General features: G+C 48.2%; 8 protein-coding genes and 1 long non-coding RNA gene across 21 annotated transcripts in view; 5 read left to right on the top strand and 4 right to left on the bottom strand.

The window, feature by feature from the left end:
* Positions 1-113: 113 nt before the first annotated feature.
* Positions 114-2,511, bottom strand: LOC133393809 (uncharacterized). Its single transcript, XR_009766404.1, has 3 exons — positions 2,370-2,511; positions 1,731-2,288; positions 114-1,635 (listed from the first exon to the last, which is right to left on the bottom strand). It is a non-coding gene; the product is annotated as an uncharacterized LOC133393809 (long non-coding RNA).
* On the top strand, positions 588-1,717 carry LOC4578212 (inactive hydroxysteroid dehydrogenase-like protein 1). Its single transcript, XM_001237951.3, has 3 exons — positions 588-738; positions 806-1,039; positions 1,115-1,717. The coding sequence occupies exons 1-3, from the start codon at positions 588-590 to the stop codon at positions 1,678-1,680; spliced, it is 951 nt and encodes a 316-aa protein (XP_001237952.3). The 3' UTR covers positions 1,681-1,717.
* On the top strand, positions 2,150-3,296 carry LOC1278075 (inactive hydroxysteroid dehydrogenase-like protein 1). Its single transcript, XM_555630.4, has 2 exons — positions 2,150-2,312; positions 2,381-3,296. Exons 1-2 carry the CDS (start codon positions 2,150-2,152, stop codon positions 3,163-3,165), a joined length of 948 nt encoding a protein of 315 aa, XP_555630.4. The 3' UTR covers positions 3,166-3,296.
* A 235-nt stretch (positions 3,297-3,531) lies between these two features.
* On the top strand, positions 3,532-5,246 carry LOC1278074 (inactive hydroxysteroid dehydrogenase-like protein 1). The gene is made up of 4 exons (XM_061660423.1): positions 3,532-3,976; positions 4,067-4,303; positions 4,385-4,845; positions 4,909-5,246. Exons 1-4 carry the CDS (start codon positions 3,820-3,822, stop codon positions 5,014-5,016), a joined length of 963 nt encoding a protein of 320 aa, XP_061516407.1. The 5' UTR covers positions 3,532-3,819; the 3' UTR covers positions 5,017-5,246.
* LOC3291609 (ribosome maturation protein SBDS) lies at positions 5,186-6,747 on the bottom strand. The gene has a single exon (XM_317609.4). The coding sequence runs from the start codon at positions 6,163-6,165 to the stop codon at positions 5,299-5,301; it is 867 nt and encodes a 288-aa protein (XP_317609.4). The 5' UTR covers positions 6,166-6,747; the 3' UTR covers positions 5,186-5,298.
* Positions 5,186-8,565, bottom strand: LOC1278073 (zinc finger protein 431). Its single transcript, XM_061660409.1, has 4 exons — positions 8,348-8,565; positions 7,302-8,279; positions 7,156-7,245; positions 5,186-7,076 (listed from the first exon to the last, which is right to left on the bottom strand). The coding sequence occupies exons 1-4, from the start codon at positions 8,408-8,410 to the stop codon at positions 6,240-6,242; spliced, it is 1,968 nt and encodes a 655-aa protein (XP_061516393.1). The 5' UTR covers positions 8,411-8,565; the 3' UTR covers positions 5,186-6,239.
* On the top strand, positions 8,554-8,949 carry LOC4578207 (protein dpy-30 homolog). The gene has a single exon (XM_001237950.4). It carries the CDS (start codon positions 8,685-8,687, stop codon positions 8,925-8,927), a length of 243 nt encoding a protein of 80 aa, XP_001237951.3. The 5' UTR covers positions 8,554-8,684; the 3' UTR covers positions 8,928-8,949.
* Positions 8,950-9,078: 129 nt separating this feature from the next.
* On the top strand, positions 9,079-10,443 carry LOC1278072 (ER membrane protein complex subunit 3). The gene is made up of 2 exons (XM_317608.4): positions 9,079-9,792; positions 9,862-10,443. Exons 1-2 carry the CDS (start codon positions 9,234-9,236, stop codon positions 10,101-10,103), a joined length of 801 nt encoding a protein of 266 aa, XP_317608.3. The 5' UTR covers positions 9,079-9,233; the 3' UTR covers positions 10,104-10,443.
* A 97-nt stretch (positions 10,444-10,540) lies between these two features.
* The window catches only part of LOC1278071 (protein phosphatase 1 regulatory subunit 14B), a 35,107-nt gene continuing 25,961 nt past the window's right edge, over positions 10,541-19,686 (bottom strand). For all 13 annotated transcript variants that reach the window (XM_061660438.1, XM_061660428.1, XM_061660434.1 and 10 more), the window contains 4 exons: positions 15,252-15,680; positions 15,028-15,102; positions 13,921-13,962; positions 10,541-13,679 (listed from right to left, as the gene is read on the bottom strand). In XM_061660438.1, coding sequence (XP_061516422.1) covers positions 13,638-13,679; positions 13,921-13,962; positions 15,028-15,102; positions 15,252-15,464 — 372 coding nt within the window. In that variant the 5' untranslated portion in view covers positions 15,465-15,680 and the 3' untranslated portion in view covers positions 10,541-13,637. The remainder of the gene's footprint in view (positions 13,680-13,920; positions 13,963-15,027; positions 15,103-15,251; positions 15,681-19,686) is intronic.

The following is a 19,686-nucleotide window of genomic DNA, read 5'->3' on the forward strand; positions in this document are numbered from 1 at the left end:
AACTTGCACGTGTAGCATAATAACACGTTTTGAGGGGTGTCAAACCCACTTCTTAGTAGCTCTTTTTTTTGTACTATTAAAAAATCTTATTGGAACAAAAGTAACAGATCAAGCAGAGTAAAACTAAATACCTTTCTTTAATCATAATTATCTTAGCGAAAAAAAAAACGACGCAAATAGTTCCCACTTCGATTGAGTTTGACAACCCCTGCACATATTAGCAGCTGTTGTTTCCCATTGCACGCTCTCCCTCGCTCCCTTCGAACTCTTATCGTACGAAATGAGCACTCTCATCGTGAATCGTTATCAGTGTGAATTTCGAAACGTGAAGTTAAGCTATTTCTGTTTGAAATGCTGCCTTGTCTGATGCTACATGCACCATTTGTTTGGTCACCTTTCGCCCCGTACTATTCGTTTATGTCATTCTGATTACGAGACGTCGTTTATCACGATATGCTGCTGCGCATTCATTCACTGCGCCTTGCCGGTCAAACGTCATTCGCTCTTTCTCGGCCGTAAAGTAGAGTACATTGAGCCGATAAATTGCTCGCGCAGTGTAGTAAGTTGCGATTATTGAAACCGGCAACATGTACTGCTCGTTAGCTGCCTGTCTCGGGGTTTACGTGGCTGCCGTATGGTTGTACGAAAACTTCCGCACTCCGGTGCTGCTGGTGCTACAGACCCTCAGGCAGCTGGTGTTCCGACAGAAGCTCTCTCAACGATATGGCCAATGGGCCGGTGAGTGTCGACCGCTTTTCTATGCGTTGGCTGCAAACCAGTGACTCAATCTTCGACTCAATTCTAGTCATCACCGGTGCATCGGACGGCATTGGCAAGGGATACGCACACTACCTCGCGGGGAAAGGTATGGCGATCGTGCTGGTAGCGCGCAATGCAGCCAAGCTAAACAAGGTAGCCGACGAAATAAAGGCCAAGCACGGTGTGGAGACCAAGGTTCTGGTGGCAGATTTCTCCAAAGGCGCTGAGATCTATCCTCAGCTCGAGAAAGCACTCGTTCCGCTGGATGTTGGCATTTTGGGTAAGTGTCGGCTCCACGCCTCCTTTCCCTCCCCTTCGCACTGTAACACTCTAATTGGGGTTTGGTTTTGCACAGTCAATAACGTTGGCGTCTCGCACGACACACCGATGTACGTTGACGAGGTGCCGCAGCAGACGCTTTGGGACTTGATCCACGTGAATGTGGCCGCTGCGACGCTGCTCTGCAACATCCTTGCGCCCTCCATGAAACGGCGGCAGCGGGGTCTCATCATAAACGTGTCCTCGATTGCCTCCGTCTGCCCTTCGCCCTGTATGGCCACGTACGCCGCCTCGAAAGCGTACATGACCAGCTTCTCGATTGCGCTGCGCGACGAGCTGCGACCGTTCGGGGTGGAGGTGCAAACCGTCCGTCCCTCGTTCGTGCACACCAACATGACCGACTTCCTGGTCACGGGCAAGGAGAAATGGAGCAAAAATATGATGGTCCGGGTGGACAACTTTATGGCGTACGCTGGCTGCACGATTGGCAAGGTTGACATGACCAGCGGTCACTGGTCACACGGGCTGCAGCTGGCCGGCCTCAGCATGGTGCCGGAGGTTGTGCGCGTTTACATGTTTGGGCTGATCAACAAGAAGCTGCGCGAACAATTTCATGTAAAAAATAACAACAAAAAGCGTTAGAAACGGTTTGTAAATACAAAGCATCATCAACGCCAAATGATTGTACTTACCTCATTTGCATCGCGTGTACAGGGTGCTCCATTCATCCATCGCGATGTCCTTCACCAAACTGAACCGTGTGGCAGCGGCACTGCATTTCCTGCATCCCGGCCAGGTCAAACGCACTGTGAGTGCATCTCAGCGACTGCACCACAAACACCCGCCGCCCGGCGGGAGTGTTGTAGTAGTGTAATTATATTTAATTCCCACGCGTGTCGACGCGGTGTGCTCGATGTGCTATGCTATCAGCGTGCACCGGCGGCGTGATGTGAAACACGATACTCGCGCGCAGGTAGTTAGAATGATCTCTATCTAATAATAGTCGTTGGGTATCGATTCCGCGCGTTAGGGAAGCCACCGAATCTGGTAATGTTTAGTTATTCGTCAGCACTCTCCAGGAGCACAAGCGTCCGGGGGCGTCTGCTTTACAATGTGGCCATTTGTTTGTGCAATTTTGGCACTCATAGGAGCGTACTGCTCGATCTGCTGGTTGTACGAAAATCTCCGCACACCCGCCTCGCTGGTTCTGCACGGCATCGCGCAGCTCGTTTTACCCCCGAAACCGTTTTCTGAAAAATATGGAGAATGGGCAGGTAAGTTGATGCGTAACCAATGGCGACGTCATTCCTACAAGCGTGCTGTGTGTCTACCTTGCTTGCAGTGATCACCGGAGCCTCCGATGGCATCGGAAAGGGTTACGCTGAATATCTGGCCGGTAGGCGCATGAACATTGTGCTGGTTGCCCGCAACGAGAATAAGCTGAACCGGGTGGCCGAAGCAATCCAGCGCAAGTACTCCGTGCGCACGAAGGTGGTAGTGGCGGACTTTGCCAACGGTGAGGCCGTTTACGAGCATCTGGCCCGCGAGTTGCTACCACTGGACGTGGGCATACTGGTGAACAACGTAGGCCTTTCCTATGACCGGGGCATGTGTATGGAGGAGCTGCCGAAGAAGCTGGTATGGGATCTACTCACCGTCAATGTGGCCTCGGTGACCATGCTCTGCCATCTGTTGGTGCCGGCGATGAAACAGCGCGGCCGCGGGTTGATCATCAACATTTCATCCCTCTCGGCTTCCGCCCCCGCCCCCTATCTGTCCGTGTATGCGGCCGCCAAGGTGTACGTGCGGAACTTTTCCATGGCACTGCGCGAAGAGCTGCGACCGCATCGGGTCGAGGTGCAGACCGTGCTGCCCGGCTTTGTACGTACGAACATGACCGCGTTCGTGGCCAGCGAGTACGACGGGAAGGCCGCCTCGAAGCAGCTCGTGCGGGTGGACGACTACGTGCGGTACGCAGGATTCACGATTGGGAAGACGGATCGCACGTGCGGTTACTGGTGGCACGGGCTGCAGTATGCCGGGCTGAAGCTTGTGCCGGAATTTGTGCGCGTGTTTGTGCTGCAGACGATTTACAGCCATTTGAGAGGTGCTAAAAAGAACGTTTAAACGCAGAGGACAGTTTGGTGGAGCAGCCTACTACGATCCTACGGCAGGTTTTCAATGGAAAGAAACTTTTTGCTTCTATTTCGACACCATTACGGCAATAAAAACTCCATTACAAAAGCACACACAAAAAACGTTTTCTTTCCGTGTCTGAAGATAGTTTAAACCAGCACAACCTCAGCTCTGTCGCTCCAATACATCACCGACTTCTTACCGTTACACTGAAGCATCAGACAAATAGCTTCCGACGGTTGATGTGCTTTGCAGCGTTCTGGTCGAGCATCTAACGACCGACGCACACAAACACACTGAGCCGAACCTGAGATAACGTCGTGCACCGGCCCTGTATTTGTGCACCAGCCCTAGTCCCTTCGGAAACCGGATTTCTATAGCAGCGCGGCACGGCACGACTTCCACCGTTTGCGTCATTATTAACGAAGCTAACGATTCGTGTAGATCTACGAAACCGAAAACCGTTTATCGTGCGTTCCACCAGCCCATCCATCCATTACGTCAGCATTGCACAGTACATTGCTGGCCGCGTTGCCCCGTGAGATCGCCATCGCCCCATCAGTTGTGCTTTGAATGTAGAATAGGTAGGCTGTGGCGCACACACGTCCCATACAACACACACAGCACACACACACACTAGGCGATATGTTTATGGAGCTGGTCACCGTAGTCGGAGTGTACGCCACACTCTGCTGGCTGTACGAGAATCTCCGGACACCGGTGCTGCTTCTGGTGCAAGGCTTCCAACAGCTGTTCCTGGGTGGCCAAACATCATTGCCACAAAAGTACGGCCCCTGGGCTGGTGAGTAGACGAATCCCCCCAACGAATGTGCTTTGTAGATGTTTGCAATTAACAGGCCGCTCTCTCGGTGTTCCTCCTTTTCTTCCACAGTAATTACGGGCGGTTCGGATGGAATCGGCAAAGGCTACGCACACTACCTAGCCAGCCAAGGCATGAAGGTGTTGCTTATCGCTCGCAACGAAGCAAAGTTAAAGCGCGTGGCCGACGAAATTATGGCCAAGCATCAGGGCGCGGAGGTCAAAGTGTTGGTAGCAGATTTCTCCAAAGGCGAACAAATCTATGAACGGCTTGAGCAGGAGCTGGCCGCGTTCGATATCGGTATCTTAGGTAAGGGCGGCAGTGGTTTTGCGTGTGCGGCGGTCGCAATCTCACGCTCACGGGGCACTTTTTTGTTTGCTTTCGCCACAGTGAACAACGTGGGCGTTATCAACGAAAAGCCCATCCAGGTGGACCGGATGGAGAAGCGTATGCTGTGGGATCTAATCAACATCAACTGCGGTGCGGCCACCAACCTGTGCAACATTGCAGTTCCAGCGATGAAAAGGCGGCACCGTGGGCTTATCATAAACATTTCCTCCCTGGCGTCGGTTGCCCCCACGCCTTATCTGGCGATTTATGCAGCGACCAAGGCTTACATGACAAGCTTTTCCCTGGCCCTGCGGCAAGAGGTGGCTCCGTACGGCATCGAATGCCAAACCGTTGCCCCGGGATACGTGCACACGAGCATGACCGAGTATCTAAATCCAGCCGAGGGTCAGAAAAACGCATTCTCAATACGGCTCGTTAAGGTGGCCGATATGATACGGTATGCCGGGTACTGTATAGGGAAAGTGGACCAAACCACCGGTCACTGGTCACATGGTATACAGGTGAGTGTCACAGCGTTACAAAAACAAGAATCCATCCACTCTAACAAGTCACCTTCTTTCTAGACCGCCACACTCAACATGTTGCCCGCTTCACTAAAACTTCGCGTTTTCACCAGACTCTACACACAGCTGCTGCACGAATACTCCAACACGGACAAAAAAACGACGTGATCTTTTAATTGGCACTAAAACGGAGCCACCAACACCAATCCCACACCAACCGAAACCCATGCAAACGAACCAAACTTAAGTATTGAGGCATTTGAACGCTTACCTTATCACAGCTTCATCGCGGGCTTTCGGAGCTTTAAAGTGACTCCGATTTGTTTTAATCCATGTGTCGTTAGTTCGCATGCGAATTTTCCATTTATTTAAAAATACATAACACGAATTATATCCAACGGGTGCATCAATTTGTAGTCACTGGGAGGCGGTTAACACAACACAAGCAGCTCATTCCAGCACCTCTTCGCCTTCTTTGATTTCCTTAAGGTTCAACACTTCCAGCGCGCCGGCACCCTTCGTTTCGGTGCGTATGATTTCGTCCATCTCCCGAAAGTGTCCCGGATCGATTAGGCACGTCAGCATCAGCCGCTCGCCCTCCCACTCCTCGCCCTCGGTCACGGTGGAGCTGAGCTTGGCTATTCGCTCCTTCAACCGCTTGGCCTCCTTTGCCGGCAGCGCCAGCTTCAGCCGCATCTTGGCGCGCTCGAGCGGAATCGTGTCCCTGAGCAACCGTATCACATCCAGCGCCTGCTGCTTGGCGTTCCGATGCGGCTTGATGGAGTAGTGGATGTCTTTCATCGATTTCTCTATGATCGACACCGGGTAGGGTCGCTTCGTTTCCGGATTCACGCACTTGTCGGCCACGGTTGTGGCAATCTCCTTGAACATGGAATCGAGCTGATCCTGGCGCTCCTTTTCCGACACCTGCAGCTCCCCTTTGGCCAGAATCTCCTTGCAAATCTCGGTCACATCGTCCTTGCCGAACGCTTTCTGTAGCTCCTCCTTTTTCGCCACCTCTCCCTTCGATACGTTGTTAAACACGGCGATCGTTTGCAGCACCTCGTCCAGATCCTTCTCGGCGCCCGATCGCCACGAGAGCACTTTGTTTTTGTAGCACGCAATCTCGAACCGCTTGCCGCCCTTCTTCATGCGAACCACGGCCACATTCGTGAGCCGGATCTGGTTCGTGGGGGTGAATATTTTCGGCATACTTTTGCTGTGTTTGCTGTTCTCCGCAGTACTTGCGGCTGGGTTTTTTTCCGAACTGTTCCGCACAGCAAACAGCAAAACGCAGCACGTTTGTTTACGTCCCATTGACAGCTGTCAGACTGCACTTTCGATGTGGCTGCGTACTTTTCGCCGCACGCGTGCATATTTGAATTTGAATTTTATGCACCTTGGTGCACATCTTCGTACGGTTCGTTTGGAGTTTCCAACGACCCAGGCACTTGCTTGTGAATGTTGATCATGTGATTTCGTAGACCGGAATGTTGCTTGAACGATTGACCACACAGATCACATGCAAACCGGTACACTTCCGCGTGAATGTACGCATGCGCTTTCAGGTTACTTTTCCGGATAAATTCTCTCCCGCAGTGCTCACAGCTGTAGATGGGTTTCACCTTCCCCAACGCCTGGTGGGCGGAATGTTCCTTGCTTTGGTGTATCTGGAGATCAACCTTTTTGTAAAACACTGCCCCGCAAACTCCGCAGGCCAACTCCCTGCCAGCATCGTGCACCTTCATGTGTCGTAACAGTGGCGCTTTTGTGGCAAACTCTCGATCACAAACCTCACACATGAATTGTTTAACCCCACTGTGCAGCCGTTTGTGCACCCGCAGACTGTTGGCGAAGCGAAAATATTTCGCACAAATATCACATCGGAACGGCAGGTCTTTCTGGTGCAGCAGTTTGTGCGATCGCAATGCACCGCGAAACCGAAAGGCGGAAGAGCACTGGTCGCATTTGTACGGTTTGGGATCCTCGTGTTGCAGCATGTGTACCTTCAAATCTTGTCCGTATTTGAACGCTTTCCCGCAAAGCTCACACGAAACGCGCTCGTTTTGATGATCGGTTTTGATGTGCTTCTCAAGGAAGCACCGAAAAACGAACGTTTTGGGACACTGGTCGCACTGGAAGCGAGCAGCTCGATGGTGTTTGGCACGATGTATGGCAAGGGTTGATGCGGATGCGTACCAGTTTCCGCACAGTTCGCAGATTAACGCCTGTGGGAGAATGAAAAATGAATTTTTTATAATGGTTTTTTGAATTCCACAGCAATAATGAATCGAAGTTAGTACTAACCTTTGAGCCTTTGTTTTCCTCTCCAGAAGAAGTCGTATGGTGACTATTGTTTAAAATTTCCAACGGTTCGTTAAGATTATTAGAAGAGTTCTAAAAAAGTGAAAATTTTAAACACATTTTTTATTATTTTTCAAGCCAGCACTTACCATGAGTAGCATCTCTTCTTCGTGTATCGTCATTTCATCGGTTCTATTTTCCGATGGTTGTATCTGGGGATCAAAAGATCCATCCTCGCATTGTATGCTCATAATCACAGTCTCATGTGTGCCGGATTCCGGCTTGTTTGGAAGTTGATCGATCACTGTAGATTGCGTTCCATTATTCTCGTTCGGAAGACATTCCGGTTCATGCGATTCCGCAAGTTTCTTCCTACGCTTTGGCTTTGGAATTCCCTTCCGATTCCACCCATTCTGTGGTTCGGCCACTTTCAACCGCTCCAGTCCCATCTCCTGCCAGTGAGCACGCCGCTGGTGGTTCGTTAGGTAGTGTTGCTTGTTAAAGCTATGGCAACATAGCTCACACTGGAACGGTCGGCCTCGCAGCTTTTCGTGGGAAGCAAGTTTGGCACGTTGCTCAAACGCTCGATCGCAGTGATCGCATCTGAAGGGAAGGTTCTCTTTGACATGCGCGTGCTTGCGGTGCTTCAGCATGGAATGCACATTGTCAAATCCCACGCCACACTCCGGACACATCCGCTTCTGGTGGTTGCGTAGATGCAGTCTCAAGCTCTTCAGATGCTTGTAAGTCACACCGCAAAGATTGCACACGTTTTGCCGCTCCTCGGTGTGCACCTGCTTCAGATGCTGTTTCACAACCGAACCGGTGGCAAAGACTTTGGAGCATACGGGACATTTGGCACCCTCGTTCGTGTGCCGGAAGACGTGACAGTTGAGTGCCGTTTGGCCACGGAATGTTTTCGGACAGTGCGGACACTTGTACGGCTTTTCGCCCGTGTGCAGCCGCATGTGGCACGTTAGGGTGCTTTTGTGCAGAAAACGGCGATGGCACACCTCGCATTCGTGCTGCTTGATGCCGTAGTGAATCTTTTCGTGCTGTCGCAACATCGTCGGGTATTTGAACGTCTTATCGCAAAAACTACAGATAATGGGAGCTTTGCTTTCGCTCTGGAGCAGGGCCGATTAGAAAGGGAGCGGATTAGCGGAACATCGAACAGAGTGGAAGAAATACAAACCTCGGCTGGGTGTTCTGTCGCTGTTGGTTGAATTCCTTCCCCATTTTCTTCGGTGGGTTGCATTTTTCAAATAATTCTGCACAGAAGGAATGGTTGTTTTGCTCTGTTAGGAACTTCCCCCCTTATGTTGTTTACAATCGCGTCCGTTGACATCGCAGCAAACATCGCCGCTGTCAATAAAACATCGCCTTCCGGGGTCTGTCAAAATCTTTCGTCATTTGCGGGCGCTAAACAGAATTTCGATTTCGTAAACAAACTCCGCACGAACGCCTCGAAGCCAAAGATAGAAAAGCGTCCAGAAACGGCCCCCAGCTGCCAGAGGACACAGCGCACTGCAATGGAAAAGGAAAACAAAAGCTCAGCCACGGATAATGGGCGAAAGCCGGCTGGAAACAACTTGCAATCGCTACCCACCCGCCAGTATTTGGACCAAACGGTGAATCCCATCCTGCTGCAGGGCCTGAAAGTGTTGGCCAAAGAAAGACCCCAGGATCCGGTGCAATATTTGGCCAACTTTTTGCTGCAGAACAAGAACCGCGTCGAGGAAAGCAACGGAGCCAGTACGGAAGATACACAATAAATAGCATGCGATAAGTAATGGAGGAATGGTTTCTGTGTTCTGTGAGTGGAAATTCCGAAGGGAACGAAGCGAAAGAAATGGCAAAAGAGAGGGCGAAGGGAAGCTCGAGCAAACTGGATGACATTCGACGAATCGAGCAACAATGACAGGGTGGGATGGGTGGGGGGAATCTGTCAGATGGGCAATTCTGTCAGACTGTAGTTGGGAAAAATTGGTGCAAAGTTGTGTTCTTCTACTGGTGGTTGCTGGAAATTTTTCTCGTCCTAGCAAAAGAGTCGTGCAAATCCGCTGGTTGTTCTGCACGCGATGGCCGAACTACTGATTGACCCCAACATCCGCGGATGGGTGTTTTTGCCCATCGTCGTGATCACGTTTCTGGTAGGAATCATCCGGCACTACTTCTCCATCCTGATATCGTCGCAGAAAAAGGCGGAACTTACCCAGATCCAGGACAGCCAGGCGATGATCCGTGCGCGGTTACTGCGCGAAAACGGCAAGTACCTGTCGCAGCAGTCGTTCGCGATGCGCAGACACTACTTCAACAACGAGGATACGGGCTACTTCAAGACCCAGAAGCGAGCGCCACCCAGCCCGAACTCGACGGCAATGCTGTCGGATCTGGTGAAGGGGAACTTCATCAACGTACTGCCCATGATTGTGATCGGCGGATGGATCAATTGGATGTTTTCGGGCTTTGTAACCACGAAGGTGCCGTTCCCGCTGACCCTTCGCTTTAAGCCGATGTTGCAGCGAGGCATCGAACTCGCCTCCCTTGATGCTGCCTGGGTATCGTCCGCCTCGTGGTACTTCCTGAACGTGTTCGGCCTGCGGAGTATCTACACACTCGTGCTGGGTGAAAATAATGGTAGGTGGGCAATTGGACAATTTGGAACAGAACAATTCTAACGTTCCTTCGTTTTTTTTTAACTTGTAGCGGCCGATCAAACACAATCGATGCAGGATCAGATGTCGGGCGCTGCTGTAGCCATGCCACAAGACCCGAAAGCTGCCTTCAAGGCGGAATGGGAGGCACTGCAGATCACGGAGTATCAAAATGTTCTAGCAAACGTGGAAAGCGAGCTACTGGCCAGTAGTGGTTTGGCCGGCGACCAGACAGGCGCACCTTCTTTGCTTCAGTCCAGTCGAGGCGAGGACAGTTCCGCCCTACGGAATTAGTGTGAAGGTCTGTAGCAAATACATTTACCGACTATTTGTTTTAGAACGCGTGGCAAGTCAAAGACAGTGGCAAGGCGGGTGTGGGGCGATTTTAGAAGAGTAAATCCGTTCCCTTTTGTTTCACTCTTAGACCAAGGTTTTCCTTATAGAACAGCTGGCATAAGGCTCTAGTGCAAACAGTTTAACAAAATGGCATGGAGTCATTCGTAAGGAGTTGGTAGTTAAATGAATTATTTAAGTCAACTGTAAAGCGAACGGCTTTGCCAGGTACTAACTACTTCGTTAATACGATGCAAAGCGATACGAGGAAATAAAAAAAAAGAACACAAACCAGGCGTAATTTACCGCAATCGTTTTTTCCGCTAATGTTACCTCTGAAATCAAACCAAGAGCATGGTTTCGGATATTCGGACAGCGATTTCCCGTAGCAAGCAATGTTTGTGTAAATGTTTATTACATGTTCTGTGTTCCTTATCTAGGCGCATCGTCCGTACATGTGTGTGAGTGGTTAGGATGTATATTTGCTGTTGGACATACCACTAACTCTCCTAATCTAACTAAATTGGCTGTCGTTCCTAGGATCGTTCCATTGACCAGTCGTAGCACAAACATCCAAAACATCGGAAGATGGTGCGTTAATGTGTTTAGTGTTAGGATTGCAACTTGTCGGACTCTCAGCGTGGAAGCATTTACGATACGAGCGACGAACGGCACACGCACGCAGAGACACAGACACACAATATGTTTCTACACAACCTTTTCTCATGCGGAGACGGCATCTCACATGTAGGAGCTTAAAGCATATGATGTGGCGCCCTTTTTTCGCTAACACGGGTCAGTTGCTAGCTGCAACTAATGATGATGCACGATGATCTTTATTCGTCAAATAGGGTCGGCTTGGCTGGCTATCGTGTTTCAGAAGAAACTATAGAATAATCCACTGAGATAATGCAATTGAAACGAAAAGGAATGCAACACATCCGAAGACAGTGCACGAGTACGAGTTCGAGTAAAAGTGTCCGTTTGCTACAAGATCGTTCCTTCCATTATGGAAACATAATGGCACAATTTGGCAACTGTGCTTGTGTCGTTAATGCTTGCCACACACACACACTGTGGGATGAATCGGATGTGGCAAACTTGGTGCAATTAAATTCCGTTTTTCTTTTAGTTACACTGTCTCACAAAATGACAACTACCACGGTCTCAAACAGAGAGACGACACGACGTTCGGTTCAGGAAGTTAAGTTCATGTTGAATGTGGCGGTTTTAGGGTGTGATCGTCTAATAATGGTCGTTCCTACTGGGCAAACACATAGTTTCGGCACTAGTTAGCTAGCGTGATATACCTTACAGAAGGAAAATTATTCTAGGAAACAACACACACACACGTATGATTAATTCGTAAGATTCTGTCTACGTTTAGTTAAGATTGCGAGAAAAAGGAATAGCTATGCTCAGCTGCACAGGCTTTAACAGTCGAATACGCGAAACGAATAGTTATAGTACAACAGCTTGTTTTAAGATATGATGTGATATGAGGATGAGAGTATGTGACGTTGTGTTTGTTGAATTGAGTAGTATAAGATCGACACGGTAAGCGTCCAATCCGGCGTCAACGATGGTCAACCTAACCGGTTGCTTGTCACGTGTTTCGCCAGATTCGAACCAAACACAAAACTCTAAACCAACGCTCTAAAGCAGTATATTGGTGCGATATTAAAGCAATGCGGCGCTCTACATAAAAACGTGCCAGAGCAAGAACAACTGCCGCCCATCAATGCCGTCCATCAACAGCCCCTGGCACAGCGATCCTCCCTACTAATTTAGTGTTATGTGTTGAATAGTTTGTTTTCGCTCAAAATGGTAGCTACTTTTGTCTAAGTGTTATCCCCACTATCACTTGAAAGCATGAGCGACAACGTTGTCTACACAATTCTTTCCTACTTCTGCTATCGTTCTGGCGTCCGCTGTATCACTGTCTTTTTAAGATCTTTACTCTACTTCGATTGCGCTCTCCGCTGCGCGCAACCTCGAAGCAACGATCAACCAAATTTCGCTTGTATAATCAACACTTTTTACATCCTTGAAGTGTAATACTTTCATAGTTTCTTTGTTGATTGAGCAATTGTTCTATTTGCAAAATACAAGCGTCAGATAGTATTGCGTATGCTGTGGGTGATACGATAGAGTTTGCATGGGATAGAGAGTGTTTTGCGCTGTTCATAGACGCCGTGTGCTTGTGTGAAGTATGTAATTCAAATTCAACTAAAATACTTCAACCGCTTGCCACTTTTGAATGAGAAGAGTTAGTGTTACAAAACAACCAATATGACGACATTGATATTGTTCAGCTTTTTGTTGTTGTTGTTGTTTGTATGATGATCTTGAGTTTGTTGTGGCTCCTGAAGGTCTTATAATTGGCAGTGTGTAACATTAAAAATTGTCGGATCGTTTGCATTTGTTTTTGCCGTTCTGGTTGTTATTGTTGTTGTTTGCTTTGAAGGTTTAAAACTCGAGTGAGATAATCTTATAGTAAAAAAAAATAAAGTTTTCCTTAACAACCTTTGTCAACTAAATGCTAGATGTAAACTTAAACCAAATACAAAAACGAATTACGGTTATAATTTCTACGTTTAAACTTACATCATAATTTGTATTCTGTTCCTACTGCATCTTCTTCATTCTTCGTCTATGATCATTATTATTGTTTTTTTTTTTTCATCGTTATGGTTGTCTCAATTGTCCATGTTTTTATCATATTTATCGACCGAGCATGGGATTCCTCTTCCGCCGCTTCTCCGCAAACGGGGTTTCTCTGCGATTAGATCTATGTTGCTTGTTTTAAAGTATTCTTTGGAGAAAAATTAAATCTTTCTCTTCGCCCATACTATTATCCTACCATATTTCTTCTTTTTTTGTTTTGTTTTCCTTTCGCCCACCCTCTCTACTAAACTGTTTTGGCTGCGCGCATGAAGCTGTACCGTTTTATTTTTTATTTTTGCTTTATCTCCTATTGTTTGTTCCTAAGCTGGGTTGGCGTGTTGTAAAACGAAAGACTTTTTCCGTGCACTTTTTGTTTCACACCACCTGGTTGGTGTAATGCATGGCGCATTTTCCCAAACGGTGAATTCGGATGCGGTGTGCCAAATTATAGGGGTTTGGGGGGAGAAAGGCTAGGATGGCGCAGGGGGGGGGGGGTTGTTTTTTTCCATTCTCTGACTTACACAATGCTAATGAGCAAGTAATGCTCCCAATCATGCAACTGGGGCTAAAAGCGCCCACGGCTAATAAAGCTTAGATCAATCGGACCAACAGCCCCCCCGTCCGTCCGTCCCGCCGTTGGTTTAGTTTTGTCGGAATCACAGGATCGTCTGCCAGTTGGGAGTCCTTGTTGTTGTGCCTCGGTAGCAGCTATAGCAGCAGCGGCAGCAGCAGTACGGGTCGGGTGGTGGTGGTGGTGGAGTCGTTAAATGATAATACATTAAATTAATTAATTAAACGCTACATTTAAACTGAAATGACCAGTCCAGCTCAGAGTGTTTTGGCCCTGTCCAAAAGATCGCTAATGAATTTCTGTAACGAAAAAAGAAGAGTAAGTTAAAGTGTGTACGATGCTCACTAAAGTGTAATTTCAAATAATAATTGCACAACGGAGAAAAAAAACCATTAAGACCGGTTAATTCTGAACCGAAGAGCTGAGCGCACTAAACAAGCGCCATCTAAATTGGAAACTAACCCCATCCAGCATTGCATGGGCTGAGGATGGTTTAACTAAAATGGAAACCGAACGAAAGAAGCACGAAAAACAACTTACCGATATGTCTTGCGGTGGTCGTTTGCATGCGGAAAGCAGGCTCTGCAAGATAGAAAGGCAGAAACGGATATGTAAATTAATTATAAGGTGAAATCACGCCGGTGTAACGCTGTGGCGGCGTGCGTCTGGGTCTGGGCCGCCCGCTCTCGGTTATGGAATGGAAGGTAGATTGTGCAATTAATTAGTTCACTGAATTAGTGAATCTGTTACGATACGATCAGCGACTCGAACCCACCCCCCTTACAGCCGGCCTTCACACAAGCCCATACTGGTCTGGCAAAATTTATTGGGGCTCATTTTTTGTATTTGGTCGATACCGCTATCTCACCCCCGCGGGCGTGGAATGCAAACGAACGAACGCAACACAGTCATCAGGCGGCTATTCTAGATGCATTTCCGATCCGTTCGCTGTAGGAGCCAACCGATAGGGCAGGAAATGGGGAACCGTTTCATTCATTTTTCACACACCTCCTTCCCCGTGTCTCATAGGAAGGACAAATATGTGTAAATTGTATTCCAAATTAGACAGTCACTGTGGGCCGCCGCTGATCTGTGGCACTTCCTGAAGCTGCCGCCATCCTACAGCCAGTGCCTTTTTTTGCGTGTAGGTCCCCTTTTAATGCGATGTGTCGTGGGTTGGAGGTGTCTCAGCGGTTTACTACCGCATCTACACCCATTGGCAGCAATAGTAAAGCAAGAAGAAGTATAAACCGCCAGCCCAGCCCGCCCGACATGGGACTATCGAATCCGATTTTGCGATTGTGCTCGCTGGCGACGGTTGGAATGTTGCTTATTTATTTCACGCCAGTTGCCAGATTTTATGTGGTTTTCTTCGGTCTTTACTACCGATGATCAACGCTGCCGCACCAGCGGCTGCCCGTGTCATGAACATTTTTAACCGGTAGCACAAAATCCGATTGTTACGATATGGGATTTAAAAATATAATCTTCGTTGGGCCTGAGACCAGCGACGAGATCGTTCGATTGTTGCTTTTCCAATCAAACGAAGAATTATTTTTGGACCACCATTCCACATTCCCGGACCCGGCCGCTCGTGCGTGTGTCGGCCCAGAACCGTTTTATGCCGCCGCACGCCATTATACTTACGAACAAATGCGATCTTCTTATGTCATCGGTGTCCATGTCTAGAATCTCGTCGATGTCCACGTCAATAGCTTCTGTCTGCGCTCGGGCAACATGGGCAAAACAGGGCCGGAATGAAGAAGGAAAAAAAAAGATGCGAACAAAAAGAACACGTTAAACGTATTAATTAACCGTGGTTCCCTGTAGATCGTCGACTGGCTGGATCGTAATGGATCGTCACTACTTACGGGTGGGTCGAACAGTTTCTGCAGCTCGTCGTACAGCCACATCTCCACCGCTAGCCGCTTCCGGATCAGGCTCATCTGGTGCGAACCGTACTTGGCTGTGAGGAACTTCTCGCGGCGCTCCTTGACCTCGCCCTTCTCGGTGAAGTTGACGCGCAGACCGGTGCGGCCGGGGGATCGCTCGCAATCGTTCATGGTTTCAACGCCGCACTGCATGATCTTCTCGCGCTGCTCTGCTGATCTTCGCTTTACGGACGTCTCTCCTGGGGCTCTAAGCTGGACACACACACACACCACGCCTTCTGCTATCTTCCGTGCTTCGCTCGTCTCTAATCACCCAAGGTGATGAGGTCGCGTCCGCCACGAAATTGACGAACTTTGAAAGGCTTTCTTTTCCTCTCCTGTCCTCTCTCACACACACGTTCAGGCAATCTGCAAGAGTCGGAACGGACGGGAAAGAAAACGTGGGATTTAATAAATTAATAACACTAAGCGTTAAATTGATAGCTCAGCGCGTGATGCGCATCGTTGTCACGATCTTTAAGTCCGGTCCTTCCTCTGTCGTCTTCTACACACACACACGCACGTCTCGGCTAATGTAATTAAGCCTTATTTATCATGTCCCTACTTAAGTCGGCATCGTTTTGGCGGCAGATTTTTCAAACGATTCCACCGAAATTGACCACCAACGGCCGGTCGGCATGAGTATTTCCGACTGCCGCTGCCGAACGGCGGAATCTCCATCTGTGGGTTGTTGTTTTTTTGTTTCGTGCATCATCATTAGAATACCACGAACGTAATGGAGGAGAGTTGGCAATTGACTGATCGAAACGACTCGTGAAGGTGTGAAACAACGAATCACTGCTCCGCCTTTTCAGATTATATCGGTCACCACAGAGTCTAGAGAGTGCCGTTTGCGCCCAATTTGGGGAACATTTCAGGGATTTTAACAACATTCCAGGTAAACCAGCCACACAGACACCAATGCTGAGCGATAACACCGGTTGTCCATTACGGTCAGCGTGTGATGCGGGTATGCTCTCGCGCACCGTATGAATCACAGCCGGTGCAGTTGAACAAACAAGGGGACAGATATGCTATTAATAGGACAAACAAGAGTTTCCATTACGCATTGATTGATACACCTCCCTTATCAATTTGGGCCTGTTAGGCTGGTTTTGGACTACGTTGGTACTTTGCCGAGTGTTAAGAAAAGTCTGGTTTTCATCGTTATCGAAGCACGCGTCGCTCATGATCATGATGATACAGGGGTTTTCTGGAAGATGCCTATTTATTTGTCGCTTCGCCAGGAAGTGCGTCGTTGGAATGTGCAATGACATAGCAACATTACTGGATGAGGAAGCTTCCTGAATCATCCAAGAAATTTTACGAAACAATCTAATGCACTTACGATGTCAAAAACTAGGCGATTAGAGAGCAAGAACCTATCAACGTACTATTCAGAATTCAAGATACAAATATTAGCATCATCATTACGAACCATTTGAAAGCAAAAGCCGTTATTCCAATGCTCTTCAGTTATAGTTCTTTCCAAAGAATAAAAAAAGATCCAGAGCATCAATCCAGACAGAAACAATTGGATAACATTTGCATTGTAATTCAATTTCAAACAGTTCCCTCAGGCTTTGTCCATGACCTACGGAACTCGTGCCAGCAATTCATCTCTTTGCTCACTCTGTATGCGTCGCAATTCGGTTGGCAATAGGGCGACCAAAACGACCTGATTTTGGATGAACTAAAAATCCCCCAACTACAATTCAGGAACAATAGCAAAAAACAACGGGCATTTATGCATTGAACTTGCTAATTAAAATAAAATTATCTGCCTTTGTGCCTTGGGGTGATCCGCGGCAACAGATTTAGAACGTAGTTGTACACAATGCACGGTGGACAACACCACCTGTATGTCAATGAAAATCAATGGTTGGGTGAGAATGCGCACGCATCCAAGCACCGGTTTTCTACTACAGCTGCAACTCATCATCATCATCACCATCGTGTACCGAACCATACCGGGAAGCAATATTTTATGTCTGTCCCTAATGCACCGTGTGTCTTGTGTCCCTTCCGCGTGCCGGAAGTATGCTTTGAAGCCCATTTCGCTCTCGTTTTGCACAATCAACATGTAATCACGTATTTGTGGGGACTGGCGCTGTTACCGGCCTGAGTGCATGAATCCATCATCACAACAATGAGCCCTATGTCAAAGCCACCGTCACCCGACCACTTCCTAGGACCCCGTCATTATGACGCGACATTTGGACGAGACCTAGCCGGTGGAAAGAAACCGGGCTAATAGTTTCTGTGTCGCATTGAAGGTGTGCTGCTTTATTTTGCAATCATTACCTTCATCTCTTCCTTGTGCTCCACACACCCCGGAAAAGCTTGATTGTTTGCTGTCTCCTTACTGTAAGACATTCTCTATCGGGAGGCGTCTGTGTCGGACTAACTGACTGGCTGACTGATGGGACGACAGCGGCGGATGTCATCGTTCCATCTTTTGCTGCTTGCCGTTTTGCCTGCCTCGCGGATGGCACACATTGTCTCTCTTGGGACTTGTATATATGTGTCATCCCCTTATTGCAGGTCTCCATGGGCATGAGAGTTTTTCTATTCACCATAATAATAATCGATATTTTATTATAATCAAACCGCCGTGACACACACACCTCGCTTCTGTACTGTTGCTGGCATGCAAATAGCGCCGGCTTTAGAATCAGGTTCGCAATTCATCATAGCCAAGTCTTGGGTTGGGTGCTTTGCTCTACTTTTCCCCTTGAGTGCATCTCCATTTAGCTTCTTTGTATCGTTTCTTCATTTTGTTCAAAAACATGGATCTCTATTCTTCTGTTTGCTACACAACCCTCCACACACAAACAACACCTGTACTCGACGATCAGGTAATAGATTGGATGGGGACCGAAACAAAGCACAGGCAGCTAGCTGAAGCTTGACACTGATGTTTTCTTGTACATTGCTCTATTTTCATTAGTAAAGCGTCCTCCCTACTCGGAACCCTACTGTCGCAGTTATGACCGGTAACAGGAGAGTGGGCCCCCCTTACAGTCTGTCGGTGGAGTGAACTGTGTTTGGTAATTTCGCTGCCTCCATTGTATGCAAAAGCGGCGACTTCTTTGATATGATGATGAACTCACGCGCACGGTACACATTCGCATTGTCCTGCTGGTACAAAGTAATATAACTGTACTCGCGCCATCTGCCGCTTTAATGCCCATGAAGTGCATTTATTTTCTAACAACAGTAACAGCGGATGTAATAAACGCAGCTCCGAGAGTTCCCATTCCACAGAGTGTCATCTTACCGTTTGTCGTACCTACTGAACGGCGTACTACAACGTAGCAGGAAAAATGTGATAGCAACTAAACGTGTATCCTTTACATCCAACGTCCAACGCAAATGCGCATTCGTTAATCGTGCCCAGATTGACGTAAACGGCCCGCTGAAGGGCAAGCAAAGTGAATGTGCAACCCCCATTTGGCAGTTTCTCCGCTTCGAAACATTTGTTTTCCATCAACGTCAGCAACAACGTGACACGGCCCCTCCAGAGCGCAGGACAGCGATGCCCACCCAATGACATCAGATTAATTATTTTGATTCACTCACATCGCCGATCTATTGCGAGCACCAATTTACGGCGGTGAATCGAAACCAGATCCGAAACCGAGATGACTTTGTACGCTGGTGTCACAAAAAAAACACCCCCTCCGAATGGCTTCACCTTTCGCTGTACTAGATGTAAGCATGCATTCATAACCATAAAGATACATAAGCACACCATTTGCCAGCATTAACTGTCAGTGTTTTTGCGTATGCTCATCGCTCGCTCCATTCCACCCCACCCTCCCGGGGGTCTATTCCCGCATAATTCGATCAGCATAACCAGCTCTGTTGGCTGCAACACCGGGCTTCAGTGTACTGTGCTGCACCACAACCAAGGGGGGATTCGTGCGTAACGACCGTCGAGTTAATTGAATGTGAAATGAGTACCCATTTGGCGGCAAACCAACCATGATGGACACTGAAAGGGCTCCACTACTGCAGCGGAAAGGGTCTTTTTTCCTTCTTGAAAGGCCTGAGACTGTGCAGAGAATAAACTGCATTGCGTTGCTTGGTTCTGTTTGGGGAGGGGGTTTGAAATTCATATTCCAATATGCGCCAGTGTAAACAGATAAAGTGTCATGAATGCACGAGAGGTTCGCCAAGTTGCGAGGTTTCAGCCCAGAAGGTTGGTTATTAACATAATACCTTCTCCACTCAGCACTCAGGCTAGGTGCGGCCACACCACCACCAGTCAGTCGCAAACAAATTTCTGATCCAATTAAGATTTTGAGCTTCACCTGAAATATAATGCGACGTTCTAACGACACGAGAGATGTAAACAAGATGCCTCAGCTTG

The sequence above is a fragment of the Anopheles gambiae genome, chromosome 3 (genome assembly GCF_943734735.2).
Source record: "Anopheles gambiae chromosome 3, idAnoGambNW_F1_1, whole genome shotgun sequence".
Taxonomy (NCBI): domain Eukaryota; kingdom Metazoa; phylum Arthropoda; class Insecta; order Diptera; family Culicidae; genus Anopheles; species Anopheles gambiae.

Bases quoted from the DNA above. Each gene is read 5' to 3' on its own strand.
- LOC4578212 (XM_001237951.3), top strand. From the start codon at position 588: ATGTACTGCTCGTTAGCTGCCTGTCTCGGGGTTTACGTGGCTGCCGTA. The intron at 739-805 runs GTGAGTGTCGAC...ACTCAATTCTAG, and splicing joins ACGATATGGCCAATGGGCCG to TCATCACCGGTGCATCGGAC. The intron at 1,040-1,114 runs GTAAGTGTCGGC...GGTTTTGCACAG, and splicing joins GCTGGATGTTGGCATTTTGG to TCAATAACGTTGGCGTCTCG.
- LOC1278075 (XM_555630.4), top strand. From the start codon at position 2,150: ATGTGGCCATTTGTTTGTGCAATTTTGGCACTCATAGGAGCGTACTGC. The intron at 2,313-2,380 runs GTAAGTTGATGC...CCTTGCTTGCAG, and splicing joins AAAATATGGAGAATGGGCAG to TGATCACCGGAGCCTCCGAT.
- LOC1278074 (XM_061660423.1), top strand. From the start codon at position 3,820: ATGTTTATGGAGCTGGTCACCGTAGTCGGAGTGTACGCCACACTCTGC. The intron at 4,304-4,384 runs GTAAGGGCGGCA...CTTTCGCCACAG, and splicing joins GTTCGATATCGGTATCTTAG to TGAACAACGTGGGCGTTATC. The intron at 4,846-4,908 runs GTGAGTGTCACA...CCTTCTTTCTAG, and splicing joins ACTGGTCACATGGTATACAG to ACCGCCACACTCAACATGTT.
- LOC3291609 (XM_317609.4), bottom strand. From the start codon at position 6,165: ATGGGACGTAAACAAACGTGCTGCGTTTTGCTGTTTGCTGTGCGGAAC.
- LOC1278073 (XM_061660409.1), bottom strand. From the start codon at position 8,410: ATGCAACCCACCGAAGAAAATGGGGAAGGAATTCAACCAACAGCGACA. The intron at 7,246-7,301 runs GTAAGTGCTGGC...TCACTTTTTTAG, and splicing joins AAGAAGAGATGCTACTCATG to AACTCTTCTAATAATCTTAA. The intron at 7,077-7,155 runs GTTAGTACTAAC...ATTCTCCCACAG, and splicing joins AGGAAAACAAAGGCTCAAAG to GCGTTAATCTGCGAACTGTG.
- LOC4578207 (XM_001237950.4), top strand. From the start codon at position 8,685: ATGGAAAAGGAAAACAAAAGCTCAGCCACGGATAATGGGCGAAAGCCG.
- LOC1278072 (XM_317608.4), top strand. From the start codon at position 9,234: ATGGCCGAACTACTGATTGACCCCAACATCCGCGGATGGGTGTTTTTG. The intron at 9,793-9,861 runs GTAGGTGGGCAA...TTTAACTTGTAG, and splicing joins CGTGCTGGGTGAAAATAATG to CGGCCGATCAAACACAATCG.